Source organism: Callospermophilus lateralis, chromosome 19 (genome assembly GCF_048772815.1).
Source record: "Callospermophilus lateralis isolate mCalLat2 chromosome 19, mCalLat2.hap1, whole genome shotgun sequence".
NCBI classification, from domain to species: domain Eukaryota; kingdom Metazoa; phylum Chordata; class Mammalia; order Rodentia; family Sciuridae; genus Callospermophilus; species Callospermophilus lateralis.
Genome location: NC_135323.1, coordinates 20,300,901 through 20,321,296, shown reverse-complemented (window position 1 = coordinate 20,321,296; position 20,396 = coordinate 20,300,901). Strand labels below are relative to the sequence as shown.

General features: G+C 47.4%; 1 protein-coding gene and 1 pseudogene across 1 annotated transcript; both read left to right on the top strand.

The window, feature by feature from the left end:
* Positions 1 to 337: 337 nt before the first annotated feature.
* LOC143385443 (sulfotransferase 1A1) lies at positions 338 to 2,658 on the top strand. The gene is made up of 7 exons (XM_076840930.2): positions 338 to 485; positions 592 to 717; positions 803 to 900; positions 1,415 to 1,541; positions 1,630 to 1,724; positions 2,246 to 2,426; positions 2,546 to 2,658. The coding sequence occupies exons 1-7, from the start codon at positions 338 to 340 to the stop codon at positions 2,656 to 2,658; spliced, it is 888 nt and encodes a 295-aa protein (XP_076697045.2).
* Positions 2,659 to 17,942: 15,284 nt separating this feature from the next.
* On the top strand, positions 17,943 to 20,325 carry LOC143385074 (sulfotransferase 1A1-like; annotated as a pseudogene).
* The last annotated feature ends 71 nt before the right edge of the window (positions 20,326 to 20,396 follow it).

Genomic DNA, 20,396 nt, shown 5'->3' with positions numbered 1-20,396 from the left:
TTTCTCAACTGCTGAAGAAATCACTAGAATCACTGGAAGAGCTTCCAAATCTGTGTATCTGGACTCCAACCCCTGATATTGTTGTGGCAGGGCACTGGGGTCATGGAAAGTTCTGCAAGCAATCAGAAGGTGCAGCCTGAGCTGTAAACAACGGCACTGGAGTTAAACCTTCCTTCCAATCCTAGCTCTCCACTTAGTGGTTTAGAGAAGCTGGGCAAATAACTGGACCTCCTGCAGCCTCAGTGTCCTTATCTCAAAGCAACAACCCAGCAAATGCTGTCTTTTTTTTTATGGTATTCAGAGAAGCAGAGCAGGCGCTGGTCCCTGACTCAGCAGCATGGAGCTGGTCCAGGACACCTCCCGTCCTCCACTGGTCAATGTGAAGGGGGTCCCGCTCATCAAGTACTTTGCAGAGGTGATGGGGCCACTTCAGAGCTTCCAGGCCTGGCCTGATGACCTGCTCATCAGCACCTACCCCAAGTCTGGTAAGTGAGGAGGGTCACTCTGCTCCCCCACTGGGGCTGCAGTCCCCACCTTGGTCACCAGGGCCCAGCCCTTTATCCTGCTGACATCTGCTTCTCTCTCTTCCAGGCACCACTTGGTTGAGCGAGATACTGGAGATGATCTATCAGGGTGGTGACCTAGAGAAGTGTCACCGGGCACCCATTTACATACGCGTACCCTTCCTTGAGTTTAAATGTCCAGGGGTTCCATCAGGTGTGTGGCAGGATCCAGGGGCAAAAGATCTTAAAGAAGGTCGCTCTGGCTTCAGCTCACCATCCTTCTGCTCTCCACACCTTAGGTCTGGAAACTTTGAAAGATACACCTGCCCCTCGGCTCCTCAAGACACACTTGCCCCTGGGCCTGCTTCCCCAAAGTCTGTTGGATCAGAAGGTCAAGGTGAGTAGCAGTGGAGGCCACTAGGCCATTCCAGCTTTGGTCCTGTTATGCAGGAAAAGTCTCTTCAAGTTTTGACTCTGCACAAGTGGGAAGGCCACTTCCCTCACTGTGGCAGGGCCAAGACGAGGAGGAGAGCAAGACTCTTAAGTGCAGACCCGAGGGCAGGGGAGCCTGGTGCTCAGAAGCTCACAGAGGGGCTAAAGGGTCCTCTGCCTGCCTTGTTCTCCATCTGGGTGTGTGGTGGAATCCCAGGGGTCAGATTAGGATGAAGTATGACTTCAGGGACCAGCCAGGAGTCTCCCATCAAAGCTGCTTTCAGATCCCAGCTGCCGTAGCCATCCCTGAGGTCTCCAGCAAGTCAGCCTCAAGGCCTCAACATGTTCCCTTGTCAAGCCGAGAGGGGACCCCCCCCAAAGGGGTGCTGTTAAGGGGGCCAGGCACCAGGAGGGCAGTCAGTTCTGGGGTGTGTGTGTGGGGTGGTGTAGCTGGCAGAGGGTGTCGTCTGTCCCTGCAGGTGATCTATGTTGCCCGCAATGCAAAGGACGTGGCTGTCTCCTATTACAACTTCTACAAAATGGCCAAGGTGTACCCCGACCCTGGTACCTGGGACGACTTCCTGGGGAAGTTCATGGATGGACAAGGTGGGCCCCAATCTGGAGGAAGGAGAGGGCTGGAGCTGAGGACGGCCACCTAAAACTCTTACCAAATTCCGCTGGTCCCCTTCCCCAGTGTCCTATGGGTCATGGTACCAGCACGTGCAGGAGTGGTGGGAGCTGAGCCAAACCCACCCTGTGCTCTACCTCTTCTATGAAGACCTGAAGGAGGTGAGATGCCCCTGCTACCACTCCATCCATGTCCTACCTGGGGGACAGGAACCTCAAGGGACCTGCAAGGCCCTCAGGACCCTCCCCATCGGCAGGCCAAGCCAGCCCAGGACTTCCCACACTGCCTTCCTATCCAGGACTGCAGAGAGAGCTCATCTCAGGGCCCAGCACAGTCCTTATCTCCTAACACCTGGGTCAGCTACACATGTAGTCATAGGTCAGCTGTTTGTTGTTTTCATGTTCCCCTGCACAAGGCTGCGCCACACCTGGGGCCACAGTTCTAAAGGAAGACTGTCCCTCCTTTCTCCTAAGGCACTAAGCAGGGCTCACTCCAGGACCCTAAGGCAGAGAGCTAGTAGTTTTGGTCCAGGGAAAGAGGCCCAGGGTGAAGCAGCTAGGGCTGGGAATTTTTGAAATGGAAGGGGCCAGGTCCCCCCATGTGACACCAGAGAGGGGACTTCCCCTGTGTTTGCTCAGGAAGCAATCCAAGCCCCCTCTGAAGAGCTTATGTCTTGCTTCAGAACCCCAAAAGGGAGATTAAAAAGATCCTGGAGTTTCTGGGGCGCTCCCTGTCAGAGGAGACGGTGGATCACATCGTCCAGCACACATCCTTCAAGGAGATGAAGAAGAATCCCATGGCTAACTACACCACCATACCAACTGAGATGATGGACCACAGTATTTCTCCCTTCATGAGGAAAGGTGTGTGCAGGCCAGGGTGGGCGGCTGCAGGAGGGAGGGTGGAACCCAGAGCCTACCCTGGGCCACTTCGGACCACCTATGTTGGCAGGTACTCAGGCCTCCTCTTCTCTCCCACAAAGGCATCACAGGGGACTGGAAATCCGTCTTCACTGTGGCTCAGAATGAGCACTTTGACGCCCACTATGCTGAGAAGATGGCAGGCTGCAAGCTCAACTTCCGCTGGCAGTTCTGAGTGGTGTCGTGGGGAGCCACTGCAGGGGGGAAGCGTGGGCACAAGCCTGACCCATGACCTCAGGAATAAAACATGATGTGTCCAACAAGAGTGCCAGGGACCAAAAGGGAGTTCTCCTTCAAAGAATAGCCTGACAGTGCCAGGGACCAAAAGGGAGTTCTCCTTCAAAGAATAGCCTGACAGTTACAAGAAGCAGCCCCTGGGAGACATCTTGCCTGAGACACCCCTGCAGCCATCTATCTCCATGAGACATCCTATGGCCATTTGTCTTCCTGAAGCATCCTGCGTTATCTCACCGTATGAAGACTTCTAGCAACTGCCGATAAGACAGCTTCCCCATCCCCAGCCCATAAATACCCCTGTGTGAACAATAAAAGTTTGCAGCTTGATCAGAACTACTGTCTTGCTGTCTCCTTTCGTGTCTCTTGTCCCTTCATTCCTCCCCATCTAGGTTCGCTGCCCACGTTGATGTGTCCTGCCGGTCGGGACACAAGAGGCTCTGTTGGAAGCCAGGAGAATACCTGGGAGAAAGTAAATCCCACTGGGACCAAGTAGGGCCCTCTGCCCCACAGTCTATAGCTCCTACCGCTCTGTTGGGGAAGGGAAAGAGGATCTGCAGCAGGAAGACCCAAGAGACATGAGAGAAGAGGAAGAATATTTGATCCTGTAAGATCCTCTGTTGTTTCTCCCTCCAGTCTGCTGGCCAGCTTCACTTTTTCTTGGACTCCTTACAAGCCACCTCTCTCTCACTGGGCACTTTATCACTTAGCTGAATCTTGAACCCTTTTCATTTTTTATTTTGAGACAGGGTCTCACTACGTTACTGAAAGTCTCCCTGTTTTGCTGAGGCTGATCTCAAACTTGCAGTACTCTTGTCTCAGCCTCCACAGTGACTGGGATTATGGTGTGTGCACCACTACACTGGCCCTAGAACAGAGCCTTGAGGAGGAGGAAGTGAGGACAGTTAAGTATCTGGGATTGGAGGCAGGGCCTGAGTTCATCAGGTATGAGGAGATATATCAGCACTAAGGTGGCGAGCCTCTTGGCTACGCTCCAGGATGGTTTTGAGAATGGTTCATGGTTTGATTGAAGGCAAATGCTGGTTAGAGATTCAGCATCTGAAGGAGATGCAATATGGCTACTTAGATGAAGGCTGCACTTCCAGTTGTTTATAGATTGGAATTCAAGCAATAAGAGTATGACGTTTTAGTGCAATGGACAAAAGAGGGAATTGGCTGAAATCCAATATTGGACAGCCAGAGTCTCTGACTCAGAAATTCAGGTACATTGGATGAAGTACAAGAAAGAGTAATTGGAGCCCAACTGATAGCAGCAGCAGCAGTGGGGTTCATTGGAGAGAACAGGGGTAACACAAACAGAGAGAGAAACACAATAGAGCAGATTCGGCACAGGAAAACCTATAGAATGAAAAGCAGGCTGAACTTAGCTGGACTAGTGGCTGCACAGTGAACTGGGTGCCTGAAAAGTGGTCTGTTTCTCAACTGGCAAGTGGAGAACAAGTGCTGGATTCATCTTCAGGCCATGCTGCAGCATGGGGAGCCCTGGAGATCACAGCAAACATAACCGTACTCTCCTAGCAAGTGCCTACCATGTGGCCTAGTGTGTGCCTAGCAGAATATGAGTGAAACAAACAGGCACAGAGATACCTGTCCCGAGGGGGATTCAAGTCAGAGATAAGGAAGGGAGTGCACCTCACTTTTCCTTTGAGTCTGATAACTCGTGACCAGCTGAAGAAGGTTAGGGAATTGAACAGGTGTGATTACCTTGAGGGTTTCGGCCTAGGAAGGTTGTATTCGTGAGCAGTGAAACGTGTGAGACCTCTGGAGGGTTGATTCCCCAGCTCCATGAGTTCTTGGGAGGCTTCTGAGATCCAGATTCCCAGTAGAGACTGGTATCTGATTGTCACTAGGGGTGTATTGTTCCAATCTCTCCACACAATAGTGCCCCTTAGGAATGAATAGACCTAAGCCATAATTTCCGTTCTAGAACTCTGCAGCAGCCCTATCCTGGGAGTGCATCAGTCTGGTCTGTCCAGATAAAGCTCCAGTTGACAGTACTTCTCAGAGGTAATGACCATCTATCCCAGTTGACAGTTTTGTCCACCTCAGTGGAGACAATCCTTTCACTTTTCATTACAAATCTACTTTTTTTCTTTCTGGTATCATTTTGTTGTCATTGTCGGGAAATAAACACCTCAATAATAACAGTGAATATAAATGGTCTCAACTCTCCAATTAAAAGACATAGTCTGGAAGAAAGGATTAAAAAACAAAACCTAAATATACGTCATTTGCAAGAGACTCACCTTGCAGGCAGAGACAGCCGCAGGTTGAAAGAATGGAAATTGAAATTGATACAGCATGCAAATGGAGCCCTAAAACAAGCAGGAGTAGCTACTCTCAGATCTGACAAAGCAAACTTCAAGCCAAACTTAATTAGAAGAGACAAAATGGTCACTTCCTACTGGTAAAGGGAAAAATCCAAGAAAAAGATATAATGATAATAAATATTTATGCCCCAAACATCACTTAAATACTCAGACAAACCCTGGTACAATAATACCCTGGGTGATTTCAACAAACCTCTCTCAACAATAGATAGGTCATTAACACATAAACTCAGTAAAGACTCTTCAGACCTAAATATATTATAAATCAAATGGATTTAACAGACACCTATAGCATATTTCATCCAACAAGAACTGAGTATACTTTCTTCTCAGCTGCATATGGTACCAAATTAGGCCACAAAGCAACCCTTACAAAAATACCAAAAAAATCAATATAATACCTTTTATCTTATCGCATCATGATGGAATAAAACTAGAAAATCAACACCAAAAAAAACCCCTGTAGAAACTATATAAACATGTGAGGATTGAAGAATGAACTTTTGAATGATGAAGGGGTGATAGAAGAAATAATCAGGGGGAAATTTTAAAACTTCTTAGAATCTAATATATCAAAACCTCTGCCTGTGGGACTGGGGTTGTGGTTCAGCAATAGAGCACTCGCCTCAAACGTGCGAGACCCTAGGTTTGATCCTCAGCACCACATAAAATAACTTAAGTTAAAAAAAGGTATTGTGTCCAATTACAACTAAAAAATATATATTAAAAAATAAATAAATAAACCTCTGCCTGTAATCCCAGCAAGCAGCTCAGGAGGCTGAGGGAGGAAAATCGAGAGTTCAAAGCCAGCTTCAGCAAAAGCAAGGCACTAAGCAACTCAGTGAGACCCTGTCTCTAAGTAAAATACAAAATAGGGCTAGGAGGTGGCTCAGTGGCCGAGTGCCCCTGAGTTCAACCCTGGTACCTCCCCACCACACACATACACACACAAAAAAAAAAAAAAAAAAAAAAAAAACCCTCTAGGACGCTGTGGAGAGCAGTGACTTGGATCATGGTCTTTGACTGCCTCAGAGCTATGGCTGCACTTTGCTCTGAGAACTTTCTGTGCAAAGGTACAGGACAAGATTTCCCAGAAGCTATGGTAAAGCCCTGCCTGAGGAAGTTCTATGCAAAGGTACAGAACAGTAACAGTCTTGACCTTGAATTCAGACACCACCTGCCAGGGATAGAGAATTTTGAGCAGAACAAGATAACCACAATACCTTGCAAGTGCTGCAACCTTCAAGCCTGCCTGCTTTGCAAGAGTTTTGGATAGTGGGCTTCCTGAGTGCAGCAAGATAATAACAGGATGTTCCTAGCACTGCAACAGTAGAATAGATACAAAAATGTTTCTTGTTCTGTACCTTTTTAGTGCACAAAGAAAAATGCCGCTATAGTTTTGACTTCCTGATTGTGAGGCCCTATATAATAAATGTGCTGAACCAGGTCTAGGTAACTGTTCCTCCATCAGAGGTCAGTGTCCCTCCTGGTCCCATCTCTCTCTCTCTCTCTCTCTCTCTCTCTCTCTCTCTGTTTGTGTGTCTTTCTTAATCCCCACCACCCATCACCAGTTTCTAGGGTTTGGCTGGGCAGTTCACAGCAGGACACTATCAAGGTAGTTCTAAACGGAAACTTTATAACTGTGAATGCCTATATGAGAAAATCAGAAATATCCTAAATAAACAACCTAATGATGTATCTCAAGGCCCTTGAAAAAGAACAGATAAATTCCAAAGCCAGTAGAAGGAAGGAAATGATTAAGATCAGAGCCAAAAATCAATGAAATAGAGAATAATACAAAGGATCAATGAAATGAAGACTTGGTTCTTTGAAAAGATAAAACAAGATTTATAAGCCTTAGCAAAACTAACAGAGAGAAAAAGAGACCAAAATTAAATAAAATTAGAGATGAAGGCAGGCAAGTGGCACATGCCCATAATCCCAATGGCTGTGGCAGGAGAATCACAAATTCAAGGCCAGCCTCAACAACTTAAGAAGGCCCTAAGCAACTTAGCAAGACCTTGTCTCAAAATAAAAATAAAATAAAATAAAAAGGGAAGGGGTTGTGGCTCAGCGGTTAAGCACCCCTGGGTTCAATCACCAGTACAAAAAAAGAAAGAAAAAAGAAATAAAAATGAAAAAGGAGAAGTCACCACAGACGTCATAGAAATCCAGAGGAGCATTAGGGACTATTCTGAAAACTTACACTCCAAAAAATTGGAAAATCTAAAAGAAGTGGATACATTTCTAGATATATGTGACCTGCCAAGATTGAATCAGAAAGTCATAGAAAACTTAAACAGACCAAAATCTAGCAATGAGATAAAAGCAGTAATAAAAAGTTTTCCAACAAAGAGAATCCCAGAACGAGATGGAGTCTCAACTAATTTCTTCCAGAACTTTAAAGAACTAATGTCAATGCTTCTCAAATTATTGCATGAAACAGAAAGGGATAGAACATCTTCAAATTCATTCTATGAAGTGTCTGATACCAAAATCAGACAGTGTCTGATACCAAAATCCTATAAGGACACATCATCAAAGAAAAATATAGACCAATATCCCTGATAAACTCAGATGCTAAAATTCTTAATAAAATATTAGCAAGTCATATTCAACAACATATTAAGAAAAGTGCACATCATGTCAAAGTTGGTTTTATCACAGGTTGCAAGAATAGTTTAACATATGCAAATCAATAAATTACACATAAATAGAATTAAGGACAAAAATCACATAGTCACCTCAATAGATTCAGAGAAAGCCTTCAACAAAATGCAGCCCCCATTAATGATACAAGCACTGAAGAAAGTAGGGAGAAAAGGAACTTATCCCAACATCATAAAGTCTACATACAACAAACCCAAAACCAACATCATGGTGATGGGGAAAAAAAAAAAAAACCTGAAAGCATTTTCTTTAAAATCTGGAACAAGACAAGGAGGTCTCCTCACATCACTTCTATTTAATATAATTCTTGAAACTCTAGCCAGAGCAACCAGGCAAGAGAAGGAAATTAAGGCATAGAAATAGGGAAAGAAGAAGTCAAATTATGTTTGCTGATGACATGATCCTATGTCTGGAAGACCCAGAAAACTCCACCCAAAGACTTCTAGAGCTGATAAACAAATTCAGCAAAGTAGCAGATTACAAAATCAACATACAAAAACCAATAATGACTCTTCTGAAAAAATAATCAATCTTTTCCATATATCAGCAATAAATTTTCTGAGAAAAAAAAAGTCTGTAAAACAATCTCATTTGCAGTAGACTTAAAAAAAAATAGGGATAAATCTAACTAAGGAGGTAAAAGATGATGAAAAATACAGAACATTGAAGAAAGAAACTGAAAAAAGAAACAAGAACAATTAATATTGTTAAAATGGCCACAGTACCAAAAGCAATATATAGATTCAGTGCAATACCCATCAAAATAACCAGTGACACTCAACCAGAACTAGGGAAAAAAAGAGTCCTAAAATTCATTAGGAAGAATAAAGACCCAGAATAACCAAAGTAGTTCCAAGCAAAAAAAAGCAATAATAGATGCATCACAATATATGACTTCAAATTATATTGCAGAGCTATAGTAACAAAACTGCATGGTACTGGCACAAAAAACAAGCACATAGACCAGTGGCACAGAATAGAAGACACAGAGAGACAAACCCACATAGATAAAGATCCTTAACAAAGCATTCAAAAACATACATTGGAGAAAAAGAGCCTTTTGAACAATGGTGCTGGGAAAACTGGTTATCTATATGTAGAAGAATGAGATTATATCTTTATTGCTCACCCTGCACAAAGTCAACTAAGAATGGATCAAAGACCTAGGAATTAGACCAAAAACTATGCAACTTGCAGAAAAAAAAAAAACATAGGATCAACACTCCAGCATACAGGCAATAACTCCCTCAATAGGACCCCTTAAGCTCAGGAAATAATGCCAAGAATTAATAAATGGAATAGCATTGAATTAAAAAAGCTTCTGCCAAGCAAAGGAAACAACAATGTGAAAAGAAAACTTACACATGGGAGAAAATCTTTACTTGCTTCTCTTCTGACAGAGGATTAATATCCAGAATGTATAAAGAACTCAAAAAAGTTACATTAAAAAAATAAGGTAAGTAGGAGATTGGTTTGTGACTCAGAGGTAGAGTGCTCATCTAGCATGCCTGAGGCACTGGGTTCGATCCTCAGCATCACATAAATATTAAAAAAAAATGTGGGGCTGGGGTTGTAGCTCAGCAGTAGAGCGCTTGCCTAGCGCGTGCAAGTCCCCGGGTTCGATCCTCAGCACCACATACCAACAAAGATGTTGTGTCCACCGATAACTAAAAAATAAATATTAAAAAATTTTTTTAAAAAAAGAAACATAAAAATAAATAAATAAAACAAAGGTATTGTGTCCAACTACAACTAAAAAATAAATATTTTTTAAAAATGTGTCCACCTAGAACTAAAAAATAAATATTAAAAAATAACCCACTTAATAAATGTGCAAAAAACTAAATAAATGACTCTGAAAAGAAAAAATACAAATGGCCAACAAATATATTACCTTTAGTAATTAGGAAAATGCAAGTCAAAACTACATTGAGGACTAGGGTTGTAGATTAGTGGTTCAGTGCTTACTTAGCATGTGTGAGGCACAGGGTTCGATTCTCAACACCATATATAACTAAGTAAAATAAAGGTCTACTGACAACTAAAAAATACTTTTAAAAAACTACGTTGAACATTCATCTCATTCCAGTTAGAATGGCAGCCATCCAGAATACAAACAATAATAAATGCTGGAGAGGATGTGGAGAAGGAGGAACACTTTTACATTGTTGGTGGGATTGTACAGTATTACAACCACTGTGGAAATCAGTATGGAGTTTCCTCAGAAGACTAGGAATGAAACCACCATACGGCCCAGCTATACCTCTTCTCAGTATTTATCCTAAAGAAATAGTCAGCATACTACAGTGAGACGTGCATACCCACACTTAAAGCAGCACAATTCTCAATAGACAAATCATGGGACCAGCCTAGGTGTCTGTCAATGGATGAATGGATAAAGAAAATGCGGTATATAAACACAATGGAATTTTCTCAGCCATAAAGAATGAAATTATGTCATTTGCAGGACAATGAACAGAATTTAAGAACATCATAATGTTAACATAACATATTAAGTGAAATAAGCCAAACTCAGAAAGTCAAAAGTTCTATGTTTTCTCTCATATGTGGAAGCTGCATAGGAAAAAGGCGGGGGGTGAGGAGTTCAGGGGAGGTTGATCTCAGGAAAATCCAAGGGAGATCAGTAGAGTAGGGGAAGGGGACCATGGGAGGGAGGAAGGGAGGGAAAGGGAAGGGAAGGGAAGGGAAAAAATTGTATTGTTCTACTGTATGCACCTATGGATATGTAACAATGAACCCAACCATTGTGTACACTTATAATGTACTAAAAATACAAGGAAAAAGAAGATTTAGCCTCAGCAGGTGTGGGAGTGGGTGGAGGCTCACAGGCCACGTCCTCCTTCTCTTCCCCTTCCCCAGGGAAATGATCCTCATCATACAGGGCTTTTGATCTGTGGTGGCCGCCCTTTGGGTAAGAAAGGAGACCAGGTCTGCTGGCTTACAGATGAACCCCAAGGACTGTCCCCTGTCTGGACTGCCCCAACACTCTAGTCCTCCCTGGTAGCCTGGCAGCACCCACATGCTTCACATTGCCAGAATCTCTGCCCGTCACTGCCATCCCCACCCCAACCTGGCCCAAAATCACCAAGCAAGGCCCATTGGAGACAATGACCTGACCGTGAAGAGGACACACAGGCTCCCACTGGGCCTTAAACAATGAGGCAACCTGGATTTAAGGTGTTTTTTGAAGGACCAGGCGTTCACACCCTTGAGCTGCTCTGCCCCCACTTGTCGCGTTCCTCACGACTAAAACACTCAGGGTCACTCCAAGGGAACTGGGCTGCCCAAAATAACCACACAAGGGACAGAGATACCTTTTTCTTTGGGTCCTGTGACAGCTCCTCTGACCTTAAGGGTCTGAAGAAAAAGAGAGAGAGAGAGAGAGAGAGAGAGAGAGAGAGAGAGCACACTGACCCCTTTTATTGAGGAGAAGCTATTCAAATGAGGCAAGGGGTCAGATTTTAGGGGTTGAGTCTAGCATCCTGATGTCTGCTGACAACAGGTTGACTGACATCTAGAATGATTCCATGGAACATTCTATCTCAAACAGGGCAAAGGGGTAGGATGACAAAGGAACAGGTGAGTATAGCTCCTGGAGACATGCATTCTACTTCCTGGGCTGGGACAATTCCCAAGGAAATGTAGTGATCGGTCAGAGCCTCTTGCTCCAGGATAGAAGGCGTGGGTCATTCAGAGTGCTCCCCACACCGGCTTCTAACCTGGGAAGGGTAGCACTCACAGGTCCTCGGACCCACCACTATCAACAGTCCTTTCTCTTGTGTGGAAGGCTCTTTCCTAAGGCTCTTTTCTAGACCTTCAGAGTTGACCATGTGCCACTCTCTTGGGGAGGTCTCCCATGGCTCCATCGAAAATTATACCTCTTCCTTGTGGTCGGCCTGTTTCCCCAATGTATGAGTTTATTGTGGTTCTGGGGATAGAAATTTGAGACACTCTGTCACTGAGCACATCCCCATCATTTTTTATTTTGCCATGGTCTTGCTAAGTTGGCTAAACTGGCCAAGAACATGCGATCCTCCTGACTCCACTAACCGAGTCGCTGGTCTTGCAGTTGTGTGCACAGAGACTGGCCTGCTGCTGCCCAGCAACACTTGGGTGAAGCATGTATTCTTGTCTCAAATAGAACAAATTTTATTATCTTGAAACCTGCTTCCCCACTCTTCCGTAAAGTCCAGGAAGGCAGGTCTTGTTCACTTTCAGAACAGAACAGGCACAGAGCAGATGGCCAATCAATACCTAACAAATTAACAGATGGAGGCCTGGCTTCTACTGACTCCTCAATAGATATGAGTTACTCCCTTTCTACTCTACCCTACCTGCCACCACTTACTGGGTAAAGTCAGTCCCCTGTGTTGCCACATCCTTGCTGTCCCTAAAGACCCATGTGATCTGCCTGGCAGAGGAGTTCCTTCAGGAAGAGCCAGAGCAGCTTCTACCTCTAAAGGGCCAATGTCCTAGGTGAGGGCTGTCTTCTTTCCTAGCCTGGCCTAGCTCTGGGGACAGGGTGCAGTAGTCTAGTCCAGGTTGGGTTGCTGAGTCCTTGGCACCCAGGGCCAGGGCTGCAGGGGACTTGAGAAGCCTGACTCTGTATCATCTCCAACCAACTGCACCCTTGGCAGCTGTGAGAAGTCACTGCTGATCTGGGTGTGCCAGGTGGGCACTGAGGAGGAAGAGGATGGCTGGGAATGAGAAGAGCTGAGAAGTAATTCTGGCCACACCCTCCCTACCGGCCTCCATCCCTTAGGCTGCATTTGACCAAGCTCTTATCTCCACAGGAACACTGGACAGACATGCTGGACACCTGACCCTCAGCATCCCCAAGTCTTTCCTTCTACTTTTTTTGTGCCCCTCCCCCATCCACCTTGATCTGGACTGTGGTGAGCCGCTTCTGCAGATTATGGTCGCCATTACAAGATGGCGCTGGCTCCGCTGTGGTCTGTGACAAACAACCCCTTATTTGGGAGGGTTGGCGCATGGTTTTTCAACACCCTATGAGAAAGTTCCACGTGGCAGCTTCGCATTGGGGCTTGAGATGCTTTATTAAGGCTGGGAGGGGCATCCAGGAGAATTAGAAGAAATATCAAGGGCCTGAATAAACTGCTGAAAGAAGATTCCTGAGTTGCGTCTTCCTTGCGGGCAAGGGGTCGCGACAAGTGGTGCCGAAACCCGGGAACCAGAACTTTCAGTAGTCAGGGGTGGTGCACCGGTTAGTCCCAGGTAAGTGGGATCCATGATCAAAGCGGGGATTAGTCCCAGGTAAGTGGGATCCACGATCAAAGCGGGGCAGCTCCTCTGTAAAGCAAGAGAGAGCGTTACATTTTATTGCAGCTGCACTGTGTACTTTCACTTTTGTTTTTTGTGCGTCTTTTGTTGTGTCATGGGTGCCGCATCTTCAAGTCCGCTTCTCCTGGCCCTAGATGGTCTGTTACGTTCCAAGGGCCTAGAAGTGAAACGTAGTACTTTACAGAGATTTTTGCAGAAGACAGATATTGCTGCACCGTGGTTTGCGTTTTCGGGCAGCCTTACTATACCTAGCTGGGATAAGTTAGGCAAAGATCTTGACTTTGCTTCTGAGCAGGGCATATTAGAGGGTGGGGTGATACCCCTTTGGAAGATGGTCCGTAGTTGCCTCACAGATGGCAGATGTCAGGAAGCACTTACTAAAGGACAGGAAGTTCTAGAGCAATTACATGAGGAAAAATCGGAGACGGCAGGAAGTGAGGTATTTCAGGAGGATGGGAGTGTGCGGAGCGTGAAACAGGGGAGGAGACGATTGTATCCAGATCTCAGTACGCTGCGCACACCCCCATACGAAAGTGGGTCAGAGGAAGAGGAGGATGAGGAGGAAGAGCTCGGGAGGCTGTCTCGTCAGCTAGGGAGTTTAGCTATAGGAGAAGGGAACAAAAATAAACAGGGGCTCAAGAAAAATGATCCTCCGGATCCACCGCCATACGGTGGGGGTGTTTCGGGGAGAGCTTTCCATGCCCAAACATGGAGGGCTGTTAACGCTGAGATGGGTCTTGCATATCCAGTTTTCCAGGATGACAATAGGGGAAGATTCCATGAGCCCTTAGATTTCAAAATTGTGAAGACCCTGGCGGAGTCTGTGCGCACTTATGGGGTGGATGCCGCCTTCACACTAACTCAGGTGGAGAGTCTGTCTAGATACTGTATGACTCCCTCTGATTGGGCTAGCCTTGTTCGGGCTTGTGTTTCTCCAGGTAAATATTTGGACTGGAGAGCCTTTGTGCTAGAGGGCGCAGTAGAGCAGGCCGCCCAAAACCATGCGGCGGGACACCCCCATTGGGACAAGGATATGCTTTTGGGACAAGGTAGATTTGCTAATCAACAGACAGGATTCCCTCTTGAGGCATATGATCAAATTAACAACATTTGCATTCGGGCATGGAAATCACTTCCAAATAGAGGAGAGGTGTCTGGTAATTTGACCAAGATTCTACAAGGCCCTACAGAACCCTTTTCAGATTTTGTAGCAAGGATGGTGGATGCCGCTGGAAAGATTTTTGGGGATCCTGATAAATTCCCTATTGTTGAGCTACTTAGAGTCCGCAGAGATTTTGGAATCACAGCGGCTATAGTGACAGCCGTGGCGGTATCTGCTGCTGCAGCGGTTACGGCCGGAGTGGCTATGGCCAATCAAGTACAAACTGCTGCCACCATTAATCAAGTTGTCCAACAAACTTCCACTATACTTGAATCCCAAAATACAATTAATCAACACATTTTGTCAGGGATTTTAGCTGCCAACCAAAGGATAGATTTACTCCAAGCTCAGGTAGAAGAATTGGCTGACTTGGTGCTTTTGGGTTGTGTTGACCAACGTGCACATTTATGCATACCTTCTGTCAGATTTAATGATTCCAGGAATGCTTCCCACATCATTGGCAAATATTTGGCCGGAAATTGGTCCATGGAAGCGGAAGACATGATCCAGTCTCAACTAACCCAGACAGCTGTCTTGAATAGTACCCGTGTTGATCCCGTGACTTTGGGTCAATTCACCGATTGGATATCTTCTGCCTTTTCCTTTTTTAAAGAGTGGGTGGGGGTAGGCATTTTTGGTTCAATGTGTTGCTTCGGTATGTTTCTCTGCTTGTGGTTTCTCTGTCGCCTCAAGGCCCGCAGTGCTCACGATAAGGTTATGATCATCCAAGCTCTTGCAGCTTTAGAAAATGGCAATTCACCTCAAGTCTGGGTTGCGCATCTTAAACAGTAAATCTTTGACATGGTCGTTGCACCCCAAGTTATTATAACATTGCACTGGGATCGGCATGTCTTTCCTCGTTATTCTCTTAGTGTTGGAAAGCCCTTGCACTCTGCCGGTCTTGCTGCCATTGCACGCAGATGGGTTTCCACACTAATGCTTCTCTATCGCCTTGAAGTCCATGCCTTTCTTTCAGGGTGTTGTCAACTTGTTTGTTGTAGTAAACAGCCACAGTTCAGCCTCAGCTGTCCCCCTTCGTCCACCATCGTCACGATACAGGATGCGAGGCAAGGCACTGCACTTGAGTGATCCTTGAAGTGGACCTCAAGGAGAGCATGTCCTATTGCATGCGGGTTTGATGTCCACGCCCCGCCCCACGAAAAAAGGCGTCGGCTGATATGGCCTCGGATCTGGGGAAGGGCCCTCCTTAGGACTGAGCCATACTATGCAGCCACTTCTGCACAGTGGGATAGGACCTCTACTCTCGCCTGTATTGTTTTCAGAAAACAGAAAAGGGGAACTGTGGTGAGCCGCTTCTGCAGATTATGGTCGCCATTACAAGATGGCGCTGGCTCCGCTGTGGTCTGTGACAAACAACTCCTTATTTGGGAGGGTTGGCGCATGGTTTTTCAACACCCTATGAGAAAGTTCCACATGGCAGCTTCGCATTGGGGCTTGAGATGCTTTATTAAGGCTGGGAGGGGCATCCGGGAGAATTAGAAGAAATATCAAGGGCCTGAATAAACTGCTGAAAGAAGATTCCTGAGTTGCGTCTTCCTTGCGGGCAAGGGGTCACGACACTGGACAATTTTTATTTGAGTATAATAGGAAGTTTTGAGTTAGGGTAACTTCTTCTGGTGTTTCTGGGGAGGTCTGGGTAAGGAAACAGAAATTGGAGGAGGGGCCTCTGGACCAACCATGTGGCCAGCCTCTCCCCTGCCCAGAGGCCTCTCTGCCTGACTTTGTCCAGCTTGGCTTAGGACACACTACTCTTGGGAGACTCAGAAGACTCCCACTGTGACACAACCTCCCACCTTCAGTGCCCAGCTAGAATGTGATTGTAATCCAAATAGAAAAATGCAGAGGAGGTGGGGAGCTCTCCCTCCATGTGACCCTCTAATCTTCCTGCCCAGCCTCTTCAGCCCAGGGAAAGAAGAGCACCTGTGGGCTGTGCTCCACCAGCCGTGAGCCACACTCCTTGAGGTCCCAAAGGAACCATAAAGCAGGGGCTCCCTTCAGCGCTAGAAGGTTCTGGCATCCTGTTCTTTCCAATCCCATGCTGCCTCAAAACAGCCTTGCTTGCTTTGCTCCACCCCAGTCCCTTGGCCCTGCCCACTCAGCACTCTGGACTTGCCCCATGAGCAGAGCCTACAGTGCTGGAATATCCATGGCTGCTCTGGCCTGGAGCCAGCAGGAAGATGAATGGCCCTGAACTCCACCTTTCCTCTCGCCTTGCCTCCCTGAATTTGGTCAATGAGAAGAAGCTGTCTGTGCACGTCTGTAATCCTTGACTCAGGAGGCTGAGGCAGGAGGATCACAAGTTCAAGGCCAGCCTCAGCAAATTAGTGAGACCCTAAGCAACTTAGCAAGACTCCTGTCTCAAAACTGAATATAAGAGGGGGCTGGGAATGTAGATCAGTGACAAAGGGCCCCTGGGTTTAGTTCCTAGTACAAAAAAAAAGAAAGAAGAAAAGGCCCTCTGTTAACCTGCTGTGTAAGGGTGGAGTTCAGAGGAGTGGTCCAGAAGCCCTGATTAAACCTGAGAAAACATCCTCCCCTTGGGTCCTTCCCCTGATTTCTCTTGTTTGTTCTACATGCTAAATGCATATCTTGGGTTTTCAGACAGGTGTGTATGCTTGGCTCCCCTGGGTGTTAAGGACAATAACACTGACACGCCCCATCCCCAAACCACACCCTTTCTTTCTAGGAGGACAGCCATTCCCTGGGCTGGCTCCTCACCCCTCCTACTTTGAACCTACAAAAACTTCAGCTAAGAGAGCAGCTCTTCAGTCCCACATCACACCTCTGCTAATCCAGTGCCACAAGGCCAGTATCCTGAAAGGTCAGATGAGTGCCAGATTGGGGGTAGCTGGGCAAGACACCCTTGCCCTGCCCGACTCCTGGCTCCAACATCTTCTAGGTGCTCCTTTCCTTGTTCAGGCACCATTGGTTCTCTTGGCCGGGGTTTCTACCTCCCTGTTCTTTTCCCATGGACACCCATCACAATAGGACAACTCTACCCTGGCCTGAGTCCCCCTCCCCTCTCTGCCGAGTGATCAGTTTTGCCCATTCGCAAAAAGACTGGCCCATCAACCAAGTTCAGCAGCTCAGTTGGTCCTGTTTGTCCTGGAGCCAAGACAGAGCTTGGGTGGGCAAGTGGCTGGCTGGGGGTGTTTCCGGATGTAAAGGGCCCAGAGAGCTATAGAAGAGGAACAGCACAGAGAGAAGCCCATGGGGAATAGAAAGAGCAACCAAGCTGACTGGCAAAGCAATTGGCTGGGCAGGTGAGGTGTACATCACAGACAGAGTGCTTGCCTAGCATGCAGGAGGCACTGGGCTCCCTCCTCAGCACTGCAAGCAATACGAAACAAAAATGGAAAGGATAGGCCCTAGAAGATTTGTTTTAAGTACTCACTGGAATCTCCTGGAAATCTTCCCAAATCCAATGTCTGTGACCAGATGCCAGGAACTGCTTACACTGCACTACAGTCATGGAAAATTCTGCAGGTAAGCAGCAGGTGCAGCCCAAGCCGTGAACCACTGCACTGGGGTTTAGACCTGCCTTCCCATCCCAGCTCCCTGCTCACTAGCTTGGTGAGCTTGTCAACTCACAGAGCCTCCTGAAGTCTGGTGTCCTAATCTCAAAGCAACAATCCACAAATGCTGTTTTGTGGTGGTATTCAGAGAAGTAGAGCAGACGCTGGTCCCTGACTTGGCAGCATGGAGCTGGTCCAGGATAACTCCTGTCCTCTGCTGGTCAATGTAAAGGGGGTCCCCACCCACCAAGTGGGGTTACTTCAGAGCTTCCAGACCTGGCCCAATGACCTGCTCATCAGTACCTACCCCAAGTCTGGTAAGTGAGGATGGCCACCCTGCTCCCCTACTGGGGCTGCAGTCCCCACCTTGGTCAGCGGGGCCAGGCCCTCCACCTGGATCATGCCTGCTTCTCTCCCTTTCCAGGCACCACTTGGTTGAGTGAGATACTGGGATGATCTACCAAGGTGGAGACCTAAGTGTCATTGGGCCCCCATATATTTTAGGGTGTCCTACCTTGAATTCAAATGCCCAGGTCTCCCCTCAAGTGCCTGGTGTTGTCCTGGGCCAAATTCCAGGTTCCAGCTCATCAGACCTTCCCCTGGCCACACCTTAGGCCTGGAGTCTCTAAAAGACACACCTGCTCCGCGGATCCTCAAGACCCACTTGCCACTGGCCCTGCTTCCCCAAGTCTGTACATCAAGGTGAGTGGCAGGGGGCCCACTGGACCATTCCAGCTTTGGTCCTCTTCCTGGGAAAGTCTCTTCAAGCTGTGTCTCCACTCAAGTGGGAAGGCCACCTGCCCTCACTGTGGCAGGGCCAAGACAAGGAGAGTGAGACTGGTCTTTTGGCAGGGCTGGGGGACAGGTACCTGGCATAGAACCTGGTTCATTTAACCCCTGAGCACATCCCCAGCCCTTTTTAAATATTTTAGAGACAGGATATTGCCAAGTTGCTTAGGGCCTAAGTTGCTGAGGATGGATTTGAACTTGGGATCCTCCTGCCTCAGCTTCCTGAGCCATTGGGATTAAAGGCTTGGGGTCCCATGCCTTCTTTAGTTCAGACCTGAGAACAGGAGAGCTCAGGTGCTCGGAGGCTCATACAGGGGCTTGAAAGACCTCGCCTGCCTTGATCTCCATCTGGGTGTGTGGTGGAATTCAAGGGGTCAGATAAGGATGAAGTACAGCCAGGAGTCTCCCATCAAAGCTGAGTTCAGATCCCAGCAGCTGCAGCCATTCCTGAGGTCTCCAGCAAGTCAGCCTCAAGGCCTCAGCGTGTTCCCTTGTCAAGTTGAGGGAACCCCCCACAGGGGTGCTGTGAGGGGGCCAGGCAGGCAGGAGGGAGGCAGTCCTGGGGTGTACGTGGGGTGGTGTAGCTGCCAGGGGGTGTCGCCTGTCCCTACAGGTGATCTATGTTGCCCACAATGCTAAGGACATGGCTGTCTCCTATTACAACTTCTACAAAATGGCCAAGGTGCACCCTGACCCTGGCACCTGGGACAGTTTCCTGGAGAAGTTCATGGATGGACAAGGTGGACCCCAACATGGAGGAAGGAGAGGGCTGGAGCTGAAGATGGCCACCTAAAACTCATACCAAACCCTACTGGTCCCTTCCCCAGTGTCCTATGGGTCATGGTACCAGCACATGCAGGAATGGGGGTAGCTGAACCGCACTCATCCTGTGCTTTACCTCTTCTATGAAGACCTGAAGGAGGTGAGACTGCTTACTACTTCTATGTCCCACCCAAGAGGCAGGAACCTCAGGGGACCTGACAAGGCCCTCAGGACCCTCCCCTTTGGCAGGCCCACCCAGTCCAGGACTCCCCACACTGCCTTCCTGGCCTTGAACCTCAGAGCCAGCTCAGCTCAGGACCCAGCACAGCCCTTATGTTCTAGCACCTGAGTCAGCTACACATGCCCAAGGCTGTGCCACACCTGGGGCCACAGTTCTAAAAGTCTGTCCCTGCCCTCTCTCCTAAGGCACCACACAGGGCTCACTCCAGAACCCTAAGGCAGAGAGCTAGTCATTTTGCTCCAGGGAAAGAGGCCCAGGGTGAAGCAGCTGGGGCTGAGAGGTTTCCAAGTGGAAGTAGCCAGCCCCCCCACTTCCCATAAGCAATCCAAGCCCCCTCTGAAGAGCCCTTCTGCTGCTCTAGAAGCTGAAAAGGGAAATTCAGAATATCCTGAAGTTTCTGGGGCGCTCCCTGTCAGAGAAGACCGTGGATCACATCGTCCAGCCACATCCTTCAAGGAGATGAAGAAGAATCCCATGGCTGACTACAGCACCTTTCCTACTCATATCCTAGACCACAGTATTTCTCCCTTCATGAGGAAAGGTGGGTGCCCCAACAGGAGGGTATTTGGGGAGGGAAGGGTGGAAGCAGCTGCCAGATCCTGCCTTGAGTCTCTTGGGACCACCTGTGTATGGGACTCCAGCATTACTCTGTCCCTCCCCAAGCATCCCAGGGGACTGGAAATCTGCCCTTACTGTGTCCCAGAATGAGCACTTGGACGCCCACTGTGCGGAGGAGATGGCAGGCTGCAAGCTCCATTTCCACTGGGAGCTCTGAGTGGTGTCATGGGCACAAGCCTGACCCATGATCTCAGGAATAAAATACAAATTTAAAATATCTATATAATC

What these genes read in the sequence shown, in the direction of transcription:
- LOC143385443 (XM_076840930.2), top strand. Translation starts at nt 338, where the DNA reads ATGGAGCTGGTCCAGGACACCTCCCGTCCTCCACTGGTCAATGTGAAG. An exon ending in GAAGTTCATGGATGGACAAG is followed by an intron (nt 1,542 to 1,629) that starts GTGGGCCCCAAT and finishes CCCCTTCCCCAG; the next exon opens with TGTCCTATGGGTCATGGTAC. An exon ending in TTCTCCCTTCATGAGGAAAG is followed by an intron (nt 2,427 to 2,545) that starts GTGTGTGCAGGC and finishes TCTCCCACAAAG; the next exon opens with GCATCACAGGGGACTGGAAA.